The 23,298-nt window shown below is 43.3% G+C and overlaps 3 protein-coding genes across 6 annotated transcripts in view; 1 reads left to right on the top strand and 2 right to left on the bottom strand.

Moving 5' to 3' along the window:
• Positions 1-23,298, top strand: part of acads (acyl-CoA dehydrogenase short chain) — a 303,908-nt gene that overhangs the window by 250,417 nt on the left and 30,193 nt on the right. The window lies entirely within an intron of this gene.
• LOC147104488 (uncharacterized) lies at positions 4,135-5,916 on the bottom strand. The gene is made up of 3 exons (XM_085962144.1): positions 5,642-5,916; positions 4,770-4,831; positions 4,135-4,645 (listed from the first exon to the last, which is right to left on the bottom strand). The coding sequence occupies exons 1-3, from the start codon at positions 5,855-5,857 to the stop codon at positions 4,594-4,596; spliced, it is 330 nt and encodes a 109-aa protein (XP_085818270.1). The 5' UTR covers positions 5,858-5,916; the 3' UTR covers positions 4,135-4,593.
• The window catches only part of sppl3 (signal peptide peptidase 3), a 271,477-nt gene continuing 265,043 nt past the window's right edge, over positions 16,865-23,298 (bottom strand). For both annotated transcript variants that reach the window (XM_085961834.1, XM_085961835.1), the window contains exon 11: positions 16,865-18,497. In XM_085961834.1, coding sequence (XP_085817960.1) covers positions 18,426-18,497 — 72 coding nt within the window. In that variant the 3' untranslated portion in view covers positions 16,865-18,425. The remainder of the gene's footprint in view (positions 18,498-23,298) is intronic.

Below are 23,298 nucleotides of genomic sequence, written 5' to 3'. Positions count from 1 at the left end.
TGTGACCAACTCCCTAAACGTGCTATCCACGATGTCCTCAGCATCGCGAATGCTCCATTATGTATCCATTCGCAGCTCCAGCGCCGCAATGCGGTCTGTCAGTAGCTGCAGCTGGATATGGTCGTGTCCATAGTGTCCCTGATTTCCCACATAGTGCAGAAGGAGCATGCCACGGGACCGAGCTGTGCTGCCATGACTTACCCTTTAATTAATTCAAATTAAATTAAATCAAATCAATACCACTAATTACACTACAATTAAATGATATACTCAAGGGCCCTTGTTTACTGCCACTCCTGTGTAATCATTTTTATTATGTAAACAAATGCAGCATCCAATTGCAGACAGCAAGGTCCCACAAACAGCAATAAGATGAATGACTAGTTTATCTGTTATGGTGATGCTGATTAAATGATAAATCTCGACCAGGACACCAGGAGAACTCTCCTGCCCTTCTTCACATAGTACATGCACCTAAGAATGCAGGGAAGGCCACGATTTAACGTCCTATCCCAAAGACAGCACCTCCAACAGTGCAGCATTCCCTCAGTACTGCATTGAAGTATTAGCCTAGATTTTGTGCTCACATCTCTGAAGTAGGACTTGAACCCACAAGCTTCTGATTCAGAGGCAAGATTGCTACCACTGAGCCACGGTTAACACATAATGTGAATGTAGGTGATGGCATGCGTGTCGTATCAGTTCTCGGCTGCTGCAGTGGTCCTCTGGAGAGGAGATGTTATTAGCCAAGCCGTGTCAGCTTTGGCTCAGTCTTTAGCACTCTCACCTGCTTCAGGAGGCTGTTGGTTCAAGCCCCACTCCAGACATTTAAGCACAAAATCTAGGCTGGCACTCCAGTGCAGTACTGAGGGAGTTTTGGACCGTCAGAGGTGCCGTCTGCTCTCTCAGGTGGACAATAAAGATCCCATGGCACTGTTTTGAAGAAGAGTGGTGTCCTGGCAAATATTTATCCCTCAACCAACATCACTAAAATGGATTATCTGGTCATTATCACATTGCTGTTGGTGGGATCTTGCTGTTTGCAAAATTGGCTGCCACATTTCCTACATTACAACAGTAACTATGCTTCAAAAATTACTTCATTGGCTGTAAAGTGCTTTGGGACGTCAGGTGGCCGTGAAAGGCGCTATAGAAATGCAAGTTGTTTTACTCAGCATGCAGATATAGAAAACCCGAGTTTGATCGCTGGCCTACAATAAGTTAATTAATGTGCAGAATCTCACCCCAATAAGTCCTTATGCATTTAAGAACATAAGAACATAAGAAATAGGAGCAGGAGTAGGCCAATCGGCCCCTCAAGCCTGCTCCGCCATTCAATAAGATCATGGCTGATCTGATCCTAACCGCCAATCTACCATCACAGAACCATCTCCTGAATATAACAGAATTAGACACACGAAGTAGGAGCAGGATCAGGCTACACGGCCCCTGGGCCATGACCAATCCAAACCTAGACTCATGTCCAAATTCCCGCCCGCTCCCCGTAACCCTTTATTCCCTTTACTTCTAGGAAACTGTCTATTTCTGTTTTAAATTTATGTAATGATGTAGCTTCTACAGCTTTTTGGGGCAGCATATTCCATGGACCTACCACCCTCTGAGTGAAGTAGTTCCTCCTCATCTCAGTTTTGAAAGAGCAGCCCCTTATTCTAAGACTATGCCCCCTAGTTCTAGTTTCACCCATCATCGGGAACATCCTCCCCGCATCCACCCGATCCAACCCCTTCACAATCTTATATGTTTCAATAAGATTGCCTCTCATTCTTCTGAACTCCAATGAGTAGAGTCCCAATCTACTCAACCTCTCCTCATATGTCCATCCCCTCATCCCCGGGATTAACCGAGTGAACCTTCTTTGTACTGACTCGAGAGCAAGTATGTCTTTTCTTAAGTATGGACACCAAAACTGTATGCAGTATTCCAGGTGCGGTCTCACCAATACCTTGTACAACTGAAGCAATACCTCCCTATTTTTATATTCTATCCCCCTAGCAATGAAAGCCAACATTCCATTGGCCTTCTTAATCACTTGCTGCACCTGCATACTAACCGTTTGAGTTTCGTGCACCAGGACCCCCAGATCCCTTTGTACTTCAGTACTTTCCAGTTTCTTGCCATTAAGATAATAACTTGCTCTACGATTTTTCCTGCCAAAGTGCATAACCTCACACTTTCCAGTATTGTATTCCATCTGCCAAATCTCTGCCCACTTACTTAGCCTGTCTATGTCCCCTTGCAGGTTTTTTATGTCCTCCTCACTCACTACTTTCCCTCCCATCTTAGTATCATCTGCAAACTTTGATATGTTACACTCGGTCCCCTCCTCCAAATCGTTAATATAGATTGTAAAGAGTTGGGGACCCAGCACTGACCCCTGTGGAACACCACTAGTTACTGATTGCCAGTCCGAGAATGAACCATTTATCCCAACTCTCTGCCTTCTGTTAGATAGCCAATCCTCTATCCATGCCAGAATATTACCCCCAATCCCGTGATTTTTTATCTTAAGCAATAATCTTTTGTGTGGCACCTTGTCAAATGCCTTTTGGAAGTCTAAATACACTACGTCCACTGGTTCCCCTTTATCCACCCTATATGTTACTTCCTCAAAGAACTCCAGCAAATTTGTCAAACATGACTTCCCCTTCATAAAACCATGCTGACTTTGCCCTATTAAATTATGATTATCCAAATGTCCTGTTACTGTCTCCTTAATAATGGACTCCAATATTTTACCTACCACAGATGTTAGACTAACCGGTCTATAGTTTCCAGCCTTCTGTCTACTGCCCTTTTTAAATAAGGGCGTTACATTAGCAGTTTTCCAGTCTGCCGGGACCTTTGCTGAGTCCAGGGAGTTTTGGAAAATTATTACCAATGCATCCACAATCCCTACCGCCACTTCCCTCAAGACCCTTGGATGTAAGCCATCAGGTCCAGGTGATTTATCCGCCTTGAGTCCCATTATTTTACTGAGTACCACTTCCTTAGTGATTTTGATCGTGTTTAGCTCCTCCCCCCCTATAGCCCCCTGTTTGTCCAGTGTTGGGATATTCTTAGTGTCTTCTACTGTAAAGACTGATACAAAATATTCATTCAGTGTTTTTGCCATCTCCATATTTCCCACCATTAATTTCCCGGTCTCATCCTCTAAGGGACCAACATTTACTTTAGCCACCCTTTTTCTTTTTATATAACTATAAAAACTCTTACTATCTGTTTTTATATTTTTTGCTAATTTACTTTCATAATCTATCTTCCCTTTCTTAATCAATCTTTTTGTTATTTTTTGCTGTCTTTTAAAGTTTTCCCAATCCTCTATCCTCCCACTAGATTTGGCTACCTTATATGCCCTTGTTTTTAGTCGAATACTATCCTTAATTTCTTTACTTAGCCACGGATGGCTGTCTTTTCTTTTACACCCTTTTCTTCTCAGTGGAATATATATTTTTTGGAAGTTGTAAAATAACTCCTTAAATGTACACCACTGATCATGCATCGTCTTACCCTTTAATCTATTTTCCCAATCCACTCTACTCAATTCCGCTCTCATACCTTCATCGTCTCCTTTATCCAAGCTTAGCACGCTTGTTTGAGATCCAACCTTCTCACCCTCTAATTGAATATGGAATTCAACCATGTTATGGTCACTCATTCCAAGGGGATCCTTTACTAGGACATTTTTAATTAATCCTGTCTTGTAACACAGGACCAGATCTAAGGTTGCTTGCCCCCTGGTCGGTTCAGTTACATACTGCTCAAGAAACCCATCCCTAATACACTCAATGAACTCATCCTCAAGGCAGCCCTGCCCAATTTGATTTGTCCAATTAATATGATAGTTAAAATCCCCCATTATATAAATGGGGCAAAATATCCTACAGCTTTTGAGTGCTGAAATAAAATATACGCTGACATTCCAGTGCCTGGGTTCAGATCCGTTAAGAGCTAGAATTAACATTTCCTCAATGACTGACTTTTTACTGAAAACAATCGTATCCGAACAACTATCAGCACAAATTTGGAAGCAAACTCAACGTGAAAAATGTGCTGCTTTATATGACATTTTGACTATACTATTCCTATATCATTGTACCATAAAATGCAGAGAAATAATTAAAAAAATTAATAGTAATATTTGGTGGAACTGTACATTTATTAAAGGAGCAATTAGTGAATCAGAATGAGGGTAAAATGTTCAGTCGCTCCGTATATCAACACGTGACACCGATTAAGCCAGTTTGGCAATTTGCTCCACATGGGTGCTACTTACATGCAATTATCTGAGAGTCTGTGCCAGGTGCAGATGCAGTAAGATGGAGTGGAATCAAACAAGGCATTTTTAATGTCAGTCATGGTGCTGAGAGATTGAGGTCAGCCAGCAGGAGCCCTGGTTGTTTTCCTGCCTCAGGCTTGGTCTGCCATTTTGCCCTTAATCTTGTTTCTTCCTCCACTTTTTCTCTCTTTTGATCCCGTGTTTCCCTGCTCAATGTCGATTCATTTTTTTCTTTTTTGTTCCCTCTTCTCGTCTGTTTCTCATTTCTCTCTCGTCTTGTCTTTCTTCTCAGTCTTTCACTTGCTATTGCCTCCTGCTCTCCTGTCTCCCTTCTCAGTAATAGAAGTCCTGCCAAGAATACCATATTTAACTTTTTAACTATAACAAAATCATCTAGATTGATCCGAGAAAATACGCAAGAATCTTTCCAACTATTTTTAAATTGGACCCAAAACACTGTTCCAGAGCTCACCGTTTCCTGCTCAGCCCCACTTCTGATCCAGGATTCCGCTTAATTCTCGGATTCCAGTAGATCTGAGAATATTAAACTCAAAACATGAAAAGAACTGGAAAAATAAAAATGAGAAACAAGTGACATTTGAAATAAAAATGTTTGAATGTTTATTTGGCTGAAAAATACACAACTTGCAGCAAACAGACTGAATCTGCGAGTGTGCGTGTGAGGGACGAGTTACCAGGGATTATTTTGGTGAAAGGGTGAAACCAGGTGCTAAATGGGTGCTGTGCTAATAAGACACGCCTGTTTGAAAGTCTGGTTTTAGTGCGCAATTTTGGGTCTTATTGCTGATTACCATTACTGAATTTGAATTTGCCTGGAGGCGCTAAAACAGACACCTGGGGGGTGATTTTGGCTGAATACTTTAGGTAAAGAGGTGACCAAGATGGGGTCAAGATGAAGCTGCCACACCGGTTTAGCTCGCATTTAGCGCACAGCGCCATCTTGGTAAAGGAATTGAAGCCAACGCTAGTAATGGCTGCCCGGAGGATCGTTAAGGGGCTGATTGACAATTAAATTGCCTGCTAGCTCTCATTAAAGAGGTTGCACACCATTTAGGTGGATAATGTTTAATTTAACAACCTCTCCGAACAGTGGCCAGCTGAACAGGAGTAAACAAGACATTGCTGAGAATTTCGAGTGCTGTTTTTCACCTTTTATACCACCTTTTACTGTTCACTTGCTGCTGGAGGTTTGAAGAGGACTTTTGAAAAACATTGGGAGACTTTGTGAGACACTTTGTTAAGACTTCACCAACACTATCAACATTTATTCTGTAAATTCTCTGAGGACTTCAACTAAAAAGAGTAAGTGTTATGTTGCTCTACCTTATAGGAGTCACCAGGAGAAAGAGAGTGCTTGGTCATGGATATCTTGCTAGGGGTCCCCTTTGGTCTGGATGGGAGGAAGACATGAGGCCAGACAGAGCAGCACCAGCTGCTGCAGGAGAGAGGGACAACCCTGCTCCTCTGAACCTCCTCCACCAGGACCTCCAGTGTCACATCCGAGAACCTGTGCACCCTCTCCCTCAGTCCCTGAGCCATTCTGCAACCTGCCACTGTGTGTCAGCCAGCGAACTCCACACCTTCAGTGGAAGTGGATGTGCGGAGCCCACATATATTGCTCCACGAAAATTGCATCTCATCAGCCCTTGAGTGCTAAACCTGCAGGTTTCTGGCTAATGCCTCCAGGCAAGCTCAAACTATGGTAATCAGCAATAAAAATAGAAAATGCTGGAAATACTCAGCAGGTCCGGCAGCATCTGTGGAGGGAGAAACAGAGTTAACATTTCAGGTCGATGGTCAATATCTGTCCAATTCCTGGTGATCTAGGAGAGGACGCAAGTGCGCTGTGGCTGGCCATGGCTGTGTTTTCACCACCAAGTTCTAAAGCTGGATTCGAGCGAGTGAACCAAGCTGCCCCTACGGTTCAGGCGATTCAGGCAGTGAGTCGCAGAGCCAAGCGGACAAGAATGTGCTGACTTAGCCAAAGCTACTGGGGCAGCAGTACAGGAGTTTGGGGGGCAGGGGAAATCAGCCAATGTTCCCCCTACTTAATAGCTATTCACTGATCCCTGCAGACAATGCATGGATGTCAGTTGAGGGATGACTGTGATGCTCCTCACGGTCAGATAGCCTGATGACATTCGCTATCTAGGCTAGGGTTGCCAACTGTGGTTGGACATATTTCTGGAGGTTTCATCACAAGATCTCCAACGGCCCTACAACTCAAAGAGCCATTTTCCCCATTCCCAATATTTCTATAATTAATAAACAACATTTTCCAAGAATATGACAAAAACATTTTGTTTAATGCCCCAATGATTTTTTCTCTTGGGTTTGCTCGCAGCGGTGCCCAGGGGATTAATCTTCAATTCTTGGAGACTCCAGGGTAATCCTGGAGAGTTGGCAACCCTGGTCTAGGCTGAACTACTAGTTGGAGGCAGTGGAAAGCAATGACTGGGTGGCTGTGGAACTGTACTTCAGCAAGACGTTTACATTTGGCAGAAAAACGATTAAATCTTTTTGAATATCAGCTTCATGTATGTTGTGCTGAACCGCTAATCAGATAATTACAATAAAGATTTTTCTGCACTGAAATACACTTTTATACAACAAGCCCTTAACTTCTGTTTAAAAATGCCCTGAAGTGAAAGTTCTCCAGTGGGAGACTGGGAAGTGGCGAATGACTTTCTCGTGTTGACATGTCTGTGCTCTTTGATTAACTGTTGTTGACAAACAACATAGGGACACGTCAAGACAGACATTAGCCCCTTCGTGTCGTTTCATTCCCTTCTGATCGGCTCTTCGCTCGAAAACGCGGCGAGAGGATGCACGAAGATGCCGCTTGCTTCAATTTAACCATTTAAAAAAAACTGGAAGCGCCAGATGATGTCGGAAATTAATAGCAGTTTACAATCACTGGAGAAAAGCATGGCAAAGCTGGAGAATATAATGGAGTTAAACAATAGATGATGCTACCTGGTGCATAGTTGGCACAATTACAGCAGTTGTATTCCCCCTTTCACACTGGTGTGAAAATTCATAGACAATTAACTGCGCAGTAAATGATAAACTGCCCAATGAATAACAACAACAACTTGTATTTATATAGCACCTTTAACGTAGTAAAACGTCCCAAGGCACTGCGTAGGAGTATTTTAAGACAAAAAATTTGACACCGAGCCACATAAGGAGAAATTAGGGCAGGTGACCAAAAGCTTGGTCAAAGAGGTAGATTTTAAGGAGCATCTTAAAGGAGGAAAGAGAGGCGGAGAGGTTTAGGCAGGGAATTCCAGAGCTTAGGGCCTAGGCAACAGAAGGCACGGCCACCAATGGTTGAGCGATTATAATCAGGGATGCTCAAGAGGGCAGAATTAGAGGAGCGCAGGTAACTAGTGGGAAGCAACGAGTTGCTGTTCTTGTGCAGTTCTGCTGCCATTAAAATTCAGTGTACAAAAGTATACATCATAATGTATCTATTAAGCAAAAATAAAGTGGCAGTGAAGGCCCATACACCTAGATGGAGAACAGCTGGTGTCTGTGGAACTGCACCCCAACAAGGAGTTTGCATGGTCAGAGGGGTCTACTCGATTGTTTATCCTGTTGGCTACAGTTCACCGGGTACAAGATTTACAGCTTAATTCGGGTTAAAATGTAATTTATAAGCATGTGTGAACCAGAAGCGAATATAGTTAGGAAATTTAACTCGAATTTAAAAACACATTCTTAGTTTCAGAAGTTTCTCACTTTCTCTCCTGACTAATTAGTGCTCATTTTCTCCCCTCACCTATACCTCCAGCCCATAGATGTTTTACAATTGTACACATTTCAACTTGTGTAATTAATACTCGTGAATTGCAGTTTGTCTGTGAATAATAATGGTACATTAAGAGTGTGACCCTGGTTACTTTGTGCTAGTGGGAAAAATCTTTCTTTGTTCCTAAGCTGCAATTACTTCTCCTGTAGATCTGATATTTCTGAATGCCTTATCGTCCACACAATGCAATTAAATACAACTCCAAGGGACTCTCCTAATTTTGAAGGTCAAGTGCTAATCAAAATTCAGAATGCCACTATGACCTGTAATTTATTCAGATATCAAGCATCATTACTCATTTAACATGCAGAAAACATTATGAAGATTCAATATTTCCAGTAATTTTTAATGTGCTCAGTCGACCTTCTGTGGCAATGCTCACAAGGAGTGAACACCAAATGTAGCCTTCAGGTGAAGTAGGGTTAGTTCTAGATGATCAGAAATTTCCTCCAACTAAATAGTGGGAAGACCGAAGCCATTGTCTTCGGTCCCTGCCACAAACTCCATCCCTCTTCCTAGCTTCCTCATATTTAAGAAAGGAGGGAGAGAGAAAACGGGGAACTACAGACCTGTTAGCCTCACATCAGTAGTTGGGAAAATGCTGGAATCTATTATAAAGGATGCAGTAACTGGGCACTTAGAAACTAATAGTAAGATTGGGCAGAGTCAACATGGATTTATGAAAGGCAAATCCTGTTTGACAAACCTATTGGAGTTCTTTGAGGATGTAACTAGTGGAGTAGACAAAGGGGAACCAGTAGATGTGGTGTATTTGGATTTTCAGAAGGCCTTCGATAAGGTCCCACACAAGAGGTTGGTGAACAAAATTAGGGCACATGGAGTTGGGGATAATATACTAGCATGGATTGAGAATTGGTTAACAGACAGAAAACAAACAGTAGGGATAAACGGGTCTTTTTCAGGATGGCAGTCTGTGACTAGTGGGGTACCGCAAGGATCGGTGCTTGGGCCTTAGCTATTCACAATCTATATCAATGATTTGGATGAGGGGACTAAATGTAACATTTCCAAATTTGCTGATGATACAAAGCTAGGTGGCAGTGTCAGTTGTGAAGAGGATGTGAAGAGGCTTCAGGGGGATCTCAACAGGCTCAGTGAGTGGGCGAGAACATGGCAGATGGATTATAATGTGGATAAATGTGAAGTTATCCACTTTGGTAGAAAAAACAGAAAGGCAGAGTATTTCCTCAATGGTGAAAGATTGGGGAATGCAGATGCTCAAAGGGACCTGGGTGTCCTTGTACATGAGTCACTGAAAGTGAATGTGCAGGTGCAGCAAGCCATTAGAAAGGCAAATGGTATGCTGGCCTTCATTACAAGAGGATTTGAGTACAGGAGTAAAGAAGTCTTACTCCAATTATATAGGGCCTTGGTGAGACCATACCTGGAGTACTGTGTACAATTTTGGTCTCCTTACCTAAGGAAGGATATACTTGCCATAGAGGGAGTGCAACGAAGGTTCACGAGATTGATTCCTGGGATGGCAGGACTGTTGTATGAGAAGAGATTGAATAAACTAGACCTGTATTCTCTTGAATTCAGAAGAATGAGAGGGGATCTCATTGAAGCATACGAAATTATTATAGGGCTTGATAGGATGGCTGCTGGGAGAATGTTTCCCTTGGCTGGGGAGTCTAGAACCAGGGCCACAGCTTCAAGATAAAGGGTAGGCCATTCAGGACTGAGATGAGAAGAAATTTCTTCACACAGAGGGTGGTGAATCTTTGGAATTCTGTACCCCAGAGGGCTGTGGAGGCTCAGTTATTGGGTATATTCAAAACAGAAGTCGATAGATTTCTGACTAGTAAGGGCATCAAGGGATATGGCGATAGGGCTGGTGAATGGAATTGAGGCAGAAAATCAGCCATGACCTCATTGAATGGCGGAGCAGGCTCGAAGGGCCGAATGGCCTACTCCTATTTCTTATAATCTTATGTTCTATCATCTGTCTGAGGTTGAACCACACTGTTCGCAACCTTGGTGTCATATTTGACCCTGAAATGAGCTTCCGATCACATATCCGCAGCATAACTAAGACCACCTACTTCCACCTGCATAATATCGCCCATCTCCGCCCCTGACCTACATTGGCTCCCGGTTAAGCAGCGCCTCGATTTCAAAATTCTCATCCTTGTTTTGAAATCCCTCCATGGCCTCGCCCCTTCCGATCTCTGTAATCTCCTTCAGCCCCACAAACCCCTGAGATATCTGTGCTCCTCTAATTCTGCCCTCTTGAGCATCCCTGATTATAATTGCTCAACCTTTGGTGGCTGTGCCTTCTGTTGCCCAGGCTCTAAGCTCTGGAATTCCCTCCTGAAACCTCTCCGCCTCGCTACTTCTCTTTCCTCCTTTAAGACGCTCCTGAAAACCTACCTCTTTGACCAAGCTTTTGGTCACTTGCCCTAATTTCTCCTGATGTGGCTCAGTGTCAAATTTTTTGTCTTAAAATACGCCTGTGAAGCGCCTTGGGACGTTTTACTACATTAAAGGTGCTATATAAATACAAGTTGTTGTTGTTGTTCCAATGCACTCCTGGCTGGCCTCCCATGTTCAACCCTATGTAAACTTGAGGTCATCCAAAACTCAGCTGCCCGTGTCCTAACTCTCACCAAGTCCCATTCTCCCATCTTCCCTGTGCTCGCTGACCTAAATTGGCTCCCGGTTAAACAAAGACTCGATTTAAAAATTCCCATCCTTGTTTTCAAATCCCTCCATGGCCTCGTCCCTCCCTATCTCTGTAATCTCCTCCAGCCCCACCACCCCGCCGAGATATCTGCGCTCCTCTAATTCTGCCCTCTTGAGCATCCCTGATTTTAATCGCTCAACCATTGGTGGCCGTGCCTTCGGCTGCCTAGGCCCCAAGCTCTGGAATTCCCTGCCTAAACCTCTCCGTCTCTCTACCTCTCTTTTCTCCTTTAAGACGCTCCTTAAAACCTACCTCTTTTACCCGTCACCTGCCCTAATACCTCCTTGTGTGGCTTGGTGTCAAATTTTGTTTTATAACACTCATGTGAAGTGCCTTGGGATGTTTTACTATGTTAAATCAGCTATATAAATACAAGTTGTTGTTGTTGTTAGAGGGCGGGGTATCATTAGACCAGGACATATAGATGTATTTCAGTTCCCATTTTAAAGCCATATATTTTGCCCTTAACTTTACATAATACTTCAATTTTATATTATTTATAGTTAAAGAGCAAAACTTTTGACAATTTGGGAAGCAGAACTAGCTGGAGTAAAGGAATTTCTCTGCAGTACAGGCTGAGGCACCACAGCACCATCACTGGCAAGAGTGTAATTACAGTGAGTTTACATAAACAGTTCCATTATAGGCATAATATGATGCAGATACAAGATTTTGAATGATATATAAATTAACGCTTGTATGAAACAAATTATATGGTTACCATGATGCAGGAATGACCCATGATTTGTGTAATTGTAGCTTTTTCCTGACCATCAATTATTTTTATATAAAATGGTAGGCTATACATTTAATGCAATTTCATTGATAGTAAAAAGATTTTAAATATGTCCTTTCAAAGTACGCCCAGCAAGTAACAACTTTTGAGAGCATTTTAGTTGCAAGTCCATTTGGCCAGTAATATGTGATGCTGCCCTTGGGGTTCTCATGTAGTCAACATGGACAAGGAACCAATCGGGCAATTGCTGCGAGAAGTACCTTTTCTAGTCTTCAATCATTTGGTTGAGGGAATTTGGCTTCCAGGCATTCAAAAGGGATTTTATGTAGTGTAACAACAGTTCTATTGGAGTTAAATCCAGGGACTGGCTGCTGAGTTCACAGTGACCTGCTACTTCGTTAGGCGAGTCCATGACACACAGTCGCATGCTTTTTGCATTTATTCTGGATTATTATGCACATCTCGTCTGTCCATCAGCAGCAATAAGGTATTTTTCCCTTCAGCGGGCATGCAGCTTTGCTCATGATACATTCTTCACTATCACGGCACTGGTGTCCACTGTAGTACTTTTCTGCAGCTACTTGCGCGTTGACACAATGTTCACTCTTACCGACAACACACCATTTGATCAGTGATGACCAGATGTCTTTTTGGAGTAACCAGACCGACAGAAACCATGCTCACAAGAGGCGTATTCCACTGTTCAGAATTTTGATTCACCAGATCAAAGCTGGTGAAAGTTACATAGATTTTAGGTACCCAAGTAGGTCAGTGTAGAGCCCGTTTCTTGGCTTTGCCTAGTAACCCTGAAACTGGATTCACCGAGTGGACCCTCTATCTTTCTGGCAGTCATTCTAAAATATCCTGCAAGCCTCTGAAAACGTATTAAAAATGTCACAACGAACTGCACATCTGAAATATTGACCAGTTCAGATCATACTATCCAAATAGGTCAATAGAGCACTTGCAGTATATGTTGTATAAAACAGCCAATGCAGCAATTACTTGAGGTTCATTAAGGCTGTGTGGGAGGCCACAGGTGTCAACTGGTATTCCACTACACTGTTCTGGCACATTACTGCATTATTCTGTGGGATACATATTTTCTGAAACTGAACAGGTGTGAGCACCCTGCCAGCTTGATTTTAATATTTAGTAACGGTGACTGGTATACCATATACCAGTATGTTTAAAATATTTTTTAAACTACCAGGGTTTGGAAAATGGATGACCTGACCAGAAACTTTTCAAAGAGGAGCAACAATTTAGGGAGAAATAAAAGTCAATTACCTGAAAAAGGTCACAGTGAGTGATACATCAATGGTTGGATAGGGAACCTCAGACCAATGCTTGTAGGAAAGCAATGGCGCCACACAGAATACAAACTCTTGGCTTCTCGGCCTGGCCTGTGCGGAGTTAACTCATCTGTGCTCTGGGGGCTGTTGGGATGCAACAATTGACCAACTGTCCCTGGACTATAGAAGGCTTCTTGAATCCCCATCTTCTGTTTCCTTGCTGGAATGTGAGATAACAAGAAATGTGTGTGTGCATGCGAGATAGAAAGAACTTGCATTTATTTACCATCTTTCACAATCTCAGGATGTCCCAAAGTACTTTGTAGCCAATTAAGTACCTTTTCAGTGTAGTCACTGTTGAAATGTAGCAGCCAATTTGTGCACAAGGTCCCACAAACAACAATGCAATATGACTAGATAATCAATTGTAGATGTTGGTTGCGGGATGAATATTCCCAGGGAGAATTTCCCTTCTCTTTTTCAAAATAGTGCTGTGGGATCTTACATCCACCTGAGAGGGCAGATGGGGCCTCTGATTAATGTCTCCTACGAAAGATGGCACCTCCGACAGTGCAGCACTCCCTCAGTACTGCACTGGGAGTGTCAGCCTAGATTTTGTGCTGAAGTCTTTGGAGTGGAACTTGAATCCACAACCTTCTGACTCAGAGGTGAGAGGGGTGCCTGCGTGCAAGATAAGTGTGCGCGAGATATGGGCGTGCGTGCGTGCACGCTCGTTACAGACGGGATCAGGCTCAGTTGTGATGTCCATTATTGTCAAATGGCCAACTGGGGGAGGTACCTGAGGCCTGCTGTACTACATGAGCCAGTGCCTTCCGGAAAGAAAACAGGAAGTGTGAAATCAACAGTAGCCGGTGGTCAGATGGTTAAATCCAAAATGTTGATCCAGCTTTTCTCTGTACAGATAATGTCTCACATGCTGATGGCTGTTAAACACCTAGATTTTTTAAAAACTCAGTATATTACTCATTTGTTCTGTTCCTTTACGCTGAGAATTTGGGAGGTGCTTCTTCGACAGCACCTCCCAAACCCATGACCTCTGCCACAGAGAAGGATCAGGGCAGCAGGGGCATGGGAACACCACCGCCTCCCAGTCACACACTTGGAAATATACTGCCATTCCTTCATCGTCGCTGAGTCAAAATCCTGGCACGCCCTACAGAACAGCACTGTGGGAGTATCTTCACCACACAGACTGCAGCAGTTCAAGGCGGCGGCTCACCACCACTTTCTCAAGGGCAATAAAATATTGGCCTTGCCAGCGACGCCCACATCCCGTGAATGAATGAATAAAAAAAAAATTAGGAATTTAGAATGTTTTTTTTTAAAAAGCAGGAATGAAGCTAGTTAATCAGAATGTTAGATTACTGAAGTTTAGGTGTAGTTATCCTCAGTGATTGAAATGTAATCTCCATGCATAAATATATTGCATATCATGCATATGGAGGGGGGGGTGGGGGAAAGGGGAAAAGCACTTGGGGTGCTGCTGCGTTAGGAAATTTCTCCCGTCCCCCATTTCAGTTTGAGGCCTAATGAAGCCAGCACCAACAGAAAACTCACAGAAAGCACAGAATCCTTCAAGAATTAACTGAAAGCTCCAAGCCACACCAGCTCAAAGAAAGCAAGGTGTTCGTCATGCAGAGGCAGATCTGTGATAAAATGGGGAAAAGCTTAAAGAAACCTCCCCTTATTGGGAAGACCGGAGCCACTGATTTCGGTCCCTGCCACAAACTCCGTTCCCTAGCCAGTGACTCCATCCCTCTCCCAAACATCTGAGGCTGAAGTCCACAACCTTGGTGTTATATTTGACCCTGAAATGAGCTTCCGACCACCTATCTGCAGCATAACTAAGAATGCCTATTTCCACCTCCGTAACATCGCCCGTCTCCGCCCTTGCCTCAGCTCATCCGCTGCTGAGACCCTCATCAATGCCTTTGTTACCCCTAGACTTGACTATTCCAATGCACTCCTGGCTGGCCTCCCACATTCCACCCTACGTAAACTGGAGGTCATCCAAAACTCGGCTGCCCGTGTCCTAACTCGCACCAAGTCTCGTTCACCCATCACCCCTGTGCTCACTGACCTACACTGGCTCCCGGTTAAACAACGCCTCAATTTCAAAATTCTCATCCCTGTTTTCAAATCCCTCCATCGCCTCGTCCCTCCCCATCTCTGTAATCTCCTTCAGCCCCACCCCCCCCCCCCGAAATATCTGTGCTCCTCTAATTCTGCCCTCTTGAGCATCCCTGATTATAACCATTGGTGGCCGTGCCTTCTGTTGCCTAGGCCCTAAGCTCTGGAATTCCCTGCCTAAACCTCTCCGCCTCTCTTTCCTCCTTGAAGACGCTTCTTAAAACCTACCTCTTTGACCAAGCTTTTGGTCGCCTGCTCTAATTTCTCCTTATGTGGCTCGGTGTCAAAGTTTTTGTCTTTTAATACTCCTGTGACGCGCCTTGTGACGTTTTACTATGTTAAAGGCGCAATATAAATATAAGTTGTTGTTGTTGTCAAGGGATTGAAAACCCATGCCCTGCTGTCTATTGGTCATGTTCTGAGAAGTGCCTGTGATATCAGGTGAGGAAAGGATAGGGCTTGATGCTCTGTCAAATATATGGCACAGTCTGGGTCCCATCTGATAAAGGCCATTTGAGTGGCAGTGGAAGGTTGCCACACCCCCATGGGAACGTACCCAGCCTGAGCCACCCCTTTCAGAAAAGGAGGGAGAATGGAAAAGAAAAAAAAGACTATAACATTACAGTTACCTCCAAGCTATAAACTTCACGATGTGACATCCTCTGCAGCAGTGTTTGGGAGTCACATAAGGAAGACTTTTTTAAGATCTTGTCATTAGTGAGGGAGTCAGAAACAATGGTTCAAGGTGCTTCAGGAAGTTATGATTTTGATAGGTTACACCCAAAGCAGTGAACTCCCAATCTCAGATGGTGAATGACCTGCTGGACACCTTCAGCATTTTCTGATTTATTTTTAAAACTGTTCCAATGATGGACTAATTGCATGGACTAGGTGCTGTTTTTGCAATGTTTGAACCTAGTTATTTACTGATATTAGTGCTTCATAAGTTTGTTCCTTTAAAGAATCTGTCTAAGGGAATTAAAACCTTTCTTTGAAAAAGATCTGGGCCTGGACTTGGAGATGCGGGGAATTTGGCAGGTTCTGTACTCCTATTTCACGGATGAGGATGAAGCCTTGCTCCACATGTTGCTCCTGCTGCATCGGTTGTTTCTCCTCCCCGTGTTACTATTTGCCTATGTTCTTTGACCAAGTTTTTAGTCTCTCTCACCTCCCACCACCTCAGGTTTCCTTCTTTGGCTCACTGTGAATCATTTGTCTGATTATACTTCTGTGAAGCGCCTTGGGACGTTTTCTTACATTTAACGTGCTGTATAAATGTTGTAGTACAGTGCGGTAAGCAAATCACTGCTACAGCATCACAGGACTAAAAAGAGACATCATATCTTCGGGGGGGGGGGGGGGGGGGGGAAAGAGGAGGAGGACAAGTGTACACAAAATTAAATTGTAAATGCAGGTACTTCTTTCCTTAATATTCAAACGTACAAACTTTCATAAGTGGGAGTGTGCAGTAACCTCTTTTCATAGGCCACTGAAACCGAGACTTTCATAATCTGCAGAAAAGTAATTGACAAAAAATGTTTCTGCAGTGATTTAGTTTTTTAATCTAATGAAATTCTGTTATATTGAACACGTCAACAGTAACTTTTACTCTTTTTATAATGTTACACGTTTTTCAGCACAGACAGGTTATCAGGGTGAATGTGTTTACATCAGCACTCATCCCAGCTGATTTAGATCCCGCCGTTTCCTCACCGGCAACATACCCAATCCACAAATCAACCCCATTCAAACAAAATCCTTTTCTGCAGGTATTTGCAATAAACACAAGCAACTGCTTTTATTAATAAGTAACCTTACAGAACACTAAAATAAACCACACGGGTGCACTTAAACTTTTGGTTTTATTTACAAAGGAATCTTGACTGCGCATGTTATATAGAGATGAAAGTTATTGTTCACTTCCAGAGCCAGAAATACACTACTTGTGTACAGTATCCATTCAGTCCATTCGACTGCTTTCAGCAAAGCCATAATCTATAAAATGGCTTCAGCAACTTGTCTAGTCTACAGCATGAAAACATTACAACTCAGTGGTTTTCAGGAAAAGAAAACACTTCCTTCTTTAAAAATGATAACCTGACACTGCGTGTGTATGTTTAGGAGAAGGGGTGGGGGGTAGAGGAGGGCATGGAGGAAGAACTTGAAGCACTGTTTGAATTAACTCATTTCGGTTCCAGGCCCTGCCCTGCACTGCACTGTACTACACAATCTCTGGGTCTGAAGACTACAGTTGCCGTCTTGTTCGGGCAATGATGGGAAATTCCACAGGCACGTACATTGGGGGTTTTATTTTCGTGTCACTGTATATTAAAGTGCTGCTACGACTGCAGCCAAAGTCAATGCCTATCAGAAAAAGTTCTGTGAACCTAATACAAACCCAAGGTACAAAACAGATACTGCTTGTAAACTTGGACCAGATTACGCTTATCAACAGGTAGATAGAGCTAACAACGCACATTTAAACAAATGTATACAAAAAAAGAAATATTTACAAGGATACAGCACTACAATCAAGAGGGTTCAAATAACGAGTACCGCTATGATACATGCAATAGCTAAAGTAATCAAACCAAAAATAAACGGGGAAAACCATAAAAAAGTTAATTTTTTTTGCTACACCAATCATAATTATGCAAGATCAACTGGGGTCATTAACACAGGTACAAGTGCAAACTACAATTACATTTCTAAACTCTCATATTATGGTAAAGGAGCATCTTGGAAAAGGGGACAGTGGGTCTTATACTGAAGCAATATTTAATGCTATACATGCTAAAATTTACAACAGGCCACTTAAGTACACAACATGATTCATCTTGGCGTCTTTACCCTTCTGGATCATGGCAACAAAATATCAGGTGTAAAGTTAATTACCGCACAGATTTTACTGCATACCCAACTCACGTCTGTGGGGAAAAATATATAAGAAGTCACCTCACAGATAATTACTGAATTCAAAAGATATGTCACTGCCTTGTCTTCTTTAGGCTAAAGTTCAAGACAATCTAAATAGTCGCTGACTTGGTGCTGGTCCCTTTAAACAGGCTTCTTCAAAGTTGCGTCTTCTATATGGCAGCTCTATGTACAAGATTAGATTTGACATCTTGTCATTTTAAAAAGGTGGGTTTCTTTGATTTTTTTTAAATTTTGTAATATACATGGTAGGGCGTGAGAGTCTGTTGCTAATCCAAAGACTGCAGATGGGTTGAATTAATTGTACAGGGTCTGCATTCCATAAAAGGAAAAAAAAAATTTCCTCCACAACCTTTTTTGTTAACACTTTTAAGCACCAATCATGTTTGATGAGAAGAATGAAACCACATGACACAAATCTTCTGGTGCCCAGCATATATTACTCCCGCTCTCGGCTGCACTTCGTCCCATCATACTTCCAGGAACCTGGAGCTGTTTGCCTTGGAGTGGAACGGCTCTGACCACATACGCCGTAGATCACCCTGAGGAAAAGAGCACAGAACAAGCGATCAGCAACTATCCGAACAGCAACTTATAGTTAAAGAGTGTCTTTAACGTAGTAAAATGTCTCAAGGCACTTCACAGAAGCATTAACACATTAAATATGACACGAGGCCACGGATGTAGATACTAGGACAGGTGACCAAAAGCTTGCTCAAAGACATAGATTTTAAAGAAGAGGCAGAGGGGATTAGGGAGGGAATTCCAAAGCAAAGCAATAAAGGAACTTGGAGGTGGTGGTGTTCCCATGCGCCTGCTGTTCTTGTCCTTCTAGGTGGAAGAGGTCGCGCACTTGGGAGGTGTTGCCGAAGAAGCCTTGGCGAGTTGCTGCAGTGCAACTTGTAGATGGTACACACTGCAGCCACGGTACGCCGGTGATGGAGGGAGTGAATGTTTAAGGTGGTGCCAATCAAGCGGGCTGCTTTCTCCTGGATGGTGTTGAGCTTCTTGAATGTTGTTGGAGCTGCACTCATCCAGGCAAGTGGAGAGTATTCCATCACACTCCTTACTTGTGCCTTGTAGATGGTGGAAAGGCTTTGGGGAGTTAAGAGGTGAGACACTCGCCACAAAATACCTAGCCTCTGACCTGCTCTTATTGCCACAGTATTTATGTGGCTGGTCCAGTTAAGTTTCTGGTCAATGGTGACCCCCAGGATGTTGACGGTGGGGGATTCGGTGATGGTAATGCCGTTGAATGTCAAGGGGCGGTGGTTAGACTCTCGCTTGTTGGAGATAGTCATTGCCTGGCACTTCTGTGGCGCGAATGTTACCCGTCACTTATCACCCCAAGCCTGAATGTTGTCCAGGTCTTGTTGCATGCGGGTATGGACTGCTTCATTATCTGAGGAGTTGTGAATGGCGCTGAACACTGTGCAGTCATCAGCGAACATCCCCATTTCTGACCTTATGTTGGAGGGAAGGTCATTGATGAAGCAACTGAAGATGGTTGGGCCCAGGACACGGCCCTGAGGAACTCCTGCAGCGATGTCCTGGGGCTGTGATGATTGACCTCCAACCACCACAACCGTCTTCCTTTGTGCTAGGTATGACTCCAGCCAGTGGAGAGTTTTTCCCCCCGATTCCCATTGACTTCACTTTTATGAGGGCTCCTTGATGCCAGACTCGGTCAAATGCTGCCTTAATGTCAAGGGCAGTCACTCTCACCTCACTTCTGGAATTCAGCTCCTTTGTCCATGTTTGGACCAAGGCTGTAATGAGGTCGGGAGCCGAGTGGTCTTGGCGGAACCCAAACTGGGCATCAGTGAGCAGGTTATTGGTGAGTAAGTGCTGCTTGATAGCACTGTCGATGACACCTTCCATCACTTTGCTGATGATTGAGAGTAGACTGATGGGGTGGAAATTGGCCTGATTGGATTTGTCCCGCTTTTTGTGGACAGGACATACCTGGGCAGTTTTCCACATTGTCGGATAGATGCCAGTGTTGTAGCTGTACTGGAACAGCTTGGCTAGAGGCACGGCTAGTCCTAGAGCACAAGTCTTCAGCACAACTGCCGGATGTTGTCGGGGCCCATAGCCGTTGCTGTATCCAGTGCGCTCAGCCATTTCTTGCTATCACGTGGAGTGAATCGAATTGGCTGAAGACTGGCTTCTGTGATGGTGGGGACCTCAGGAGGAGGCCAATATGGATCATCCACTCGGCACTTCTGGTCTATGATTCTGCCATCAGGTTGGAGTAAAAAATGCAACAAAATTGTCTCACATTTGTTCGCTGGGTCTCTGCATTAACAGCGAAGCACAGCATGCCTATAGAGACTGCACAGGACACAGAATATAAAAGTGGAAGAGTGCTGCATGGAGTCCACTTTCCCAAAACAGGATCCCAGAACCTGATATTGGATCTGCCCTCGAAAGGTCACTTTTCAAACCTATGCTGATGACACCCAGCTCTTTCAGCCTTATGATCACCTATGTGCTGCCAAGATCATCTCTCACATTAACTAAACATCATGAAGACCAAAGTCATTATTTTCAATCCCACCATCAATTCTGCTTCTGTGCCATTGATTCCATCTCCGTCCCTCTTCCAGGGCTCTCTACCAGGCTGAATCAGGCCATGCAAAACCTAAGCAGGCCAAATGACCCGGGCTTGAAACCAATACCAAGACTATTTACATCCACCTCCATCATCTCCATCACACCCCAACTAAACCCTTATATGCACTTTTGTTACTTCTAGGCTTATTTTCTCAAGTGTCCTCTCATCCTTTACCCTTCAAAAATCCCAATTCACACAAACTTCTGCTACCTGCACAAAATACTGCTCACCCATCACCCCCATCCTCGCTGACCTACACAGACCTCCCTCAACACAGATGAAAAATTCTGGTTCTCATCTTGAAATTCCTCCATAGTCTTGCGCCAGCCAATCCCTGCAACCTGCTCCAGCCTTGCACTCATTCCAGCACACTTTGGTCCTCTCATTCTGGCCTTCTGTGCATTCCTCCCAGCATTTCTCCCTTTCATAAATCCATGTTGACTCTGCCCAATCCTATTATTATTTTCTAAGTGCCCTGTTACCACATCCTTAATAATAGATTCTAGCATTTTCCCTCCTACTGAGGTCAGGCTAACTGGTCTGTAGTTTTCTCTCTCCCTCCTTTCTTAAATAGTGGGGTCACATTTGCTACCTTCCAATCCGCAGGAACCGTTCCTAGAATCTATGGAATTTTGGAAAATGACAACCAATGCATCCACTATCTCAATAGCCACCTCTTTCAAAATCCTAGGATGTCGGCCATCAGGTCCAGGGGATTTATCAGCTTTCAGTCCCATTAATTTCTCCAGTACTATTTTTTTTTTTTTTACTAATACTAATTTCTTTCAGTTCCTCATTCTCGCTAGACCCTTGGTTTGCCACTATTTCCAGGAAGTTTTTGCGTCTTCCTCCGTGAAAACAGACACAAAGTATTTGTTTAATGTCTCTGCCATTTCCTTATTCCCCATTATAATTTCTCCTGTCTCAGCCTGTAAGGGACCCACATTTACTTTCGCCAATTGTTTCCTTTTTACATACCTATAGAAGCTTTTACAGTCTTGTTTTTATGTCTCTCGCTAGTTTACTCTCATATTCTATTCTCCCTTTTTTAAAAATCAATTTCTTGGCCCTCCTTTGCTGAATTCTAAAATCCTCCCAATCCTCAGGCTTGCTATTCTTTTTGGCAACATTATAAGCCTCTTCCTTAGAACTTCTCGCTAGCCACGGTTGGACCACTTTTCCTGTGGGGTTTTTGTGCCTTAAGGAATGTATATTTGTTGTAAATTATGCATTAATTCTTTAAACGCTAGCCATTGCTTGTCTACCATCATACCTTTTAATGTAGTTTCCCAATCTACCTTAGCCAACTCACCCCTCATATCTACGTAGTTTGCTTTGTTTAGATTTAAGACCCTAGTTTCGGATTTAACTAAATTACTTTCAAACTCAATATAAAATTCTATCATCTTCCCTAAAGGCCCCTTTACAACAAGGTTATTAATTAACCCTTTCTCATCCCAAAGTGCTTCACTTCCAATAAAGTATATTTGAAGTGTAGTCAATTTGCGCACAGCAAACAGCAATGAGATAAATAACCAGATAATCTGTTTTCAGTGGTGTTGGTTGAAGGACTATTTATGGCCAGGACACCAAGAGAACTCTTCAAATAGTGCCATGGGATTTTTACATCCACCTGAGGGGGAAGACAGGGCCTTGATTTAACGTCTCATCTGAAAAGATGGTACCTCCGACAGTGCAGCACTCCCTCAGTACTGTAGATTATATACTCAAGTCTCTGGAGCAGATTTTCCACAAAATGGAACAAGCTTCATTCTGCATCTGCCTATGCTGAATTGACCAGAGACGATCAGATCGCACTGGGACTCAAGATAGAAAGTTATCTTAATTCCATGCACTGATGCCCCTTATTGTATTCCGCGTGCAACTTCACCACAAATATAAATTTTAAAGAGTACTTCTGTTAATAAGTGCACTGTTCATTGCTGGTTCTCTGGACCTGTTGGATTTTTTTTGTAGTTGGAGCAGGTTTCCTATGCTTGTCCAACTGCGAGGAACACTTTAATGCTGAGTTGGGTATTTTAATATTAGGAATTGGGTTACAGTACGTGAGGTTATATCAGTAGTTTAATGATTAAGGCAAGACAGGAGACATGCCAACTTCGAAGGGCTACCCAAGTGTTGAAAGTGCTTTTTAGGACAGAAGCAGCAAAGACAAGGTGCTAATTACTTCCATCAATAACTGATGGAATTAAACTTGCACCATCTCCCTGCAATTAACCCGAGGTAAACAAAGGGAGGAATTAACTGCAAAGCGACTTGCTGAGCATTCCAGCCCAACTTGAATCCTGCCAACAAAGTAATTTTGCTGCAGCTGGCCTGAATGCACAGACCTCCCCCAGTCATCAGGGAAGCGACTGGCTCCAGCAAATTGTTACTGACTGCAACTGTTCACTGCTGCTAAAGTGGATCCAACTTCTTCTAGCTACAATGCCCAGCTGTAGAAGCAACTGCATTAGAAAGTCCACTTCAAGTCTTGACATTCAATGCAATAAAAAGGAATTTAACTTATTGAATTTCCCCTCGAGCAGTGATCTTCGTTATTGGCCTTTGCTCAAGGACGTTTTTGGTTGTACCTTTTTTTTTTAATGTCAGATTGTTTCGGCTGTGCCAGCTTTTTTGAAACTGTTCAACAGCTTTTCAGAGTTCGCAGGCTGGCATGTTTGAAAGACATTTAAGCACAGGAGGTAGTGGAGAAAAGGGATCTC

Source organism: Somniosus microcephalus, chromosome 19 (assembly GCF_052327205.1).
Source record: "Somniosus microcephalus isolate GS21.2 chromosome 19, FLI_Smic_1.0, whole genome shotgun sequence".
Classification (NCBI taxonomy): domain Eukaryota; kingdom Metazoa; phylum Chordata; class Chondrichthyes; order Squaliformes; family Somniosidae; genus Somniosus; species Somniosus microcephalus.
This window is presented reverse-complemented; position numbering and strand designations above follow the sequence as displayed.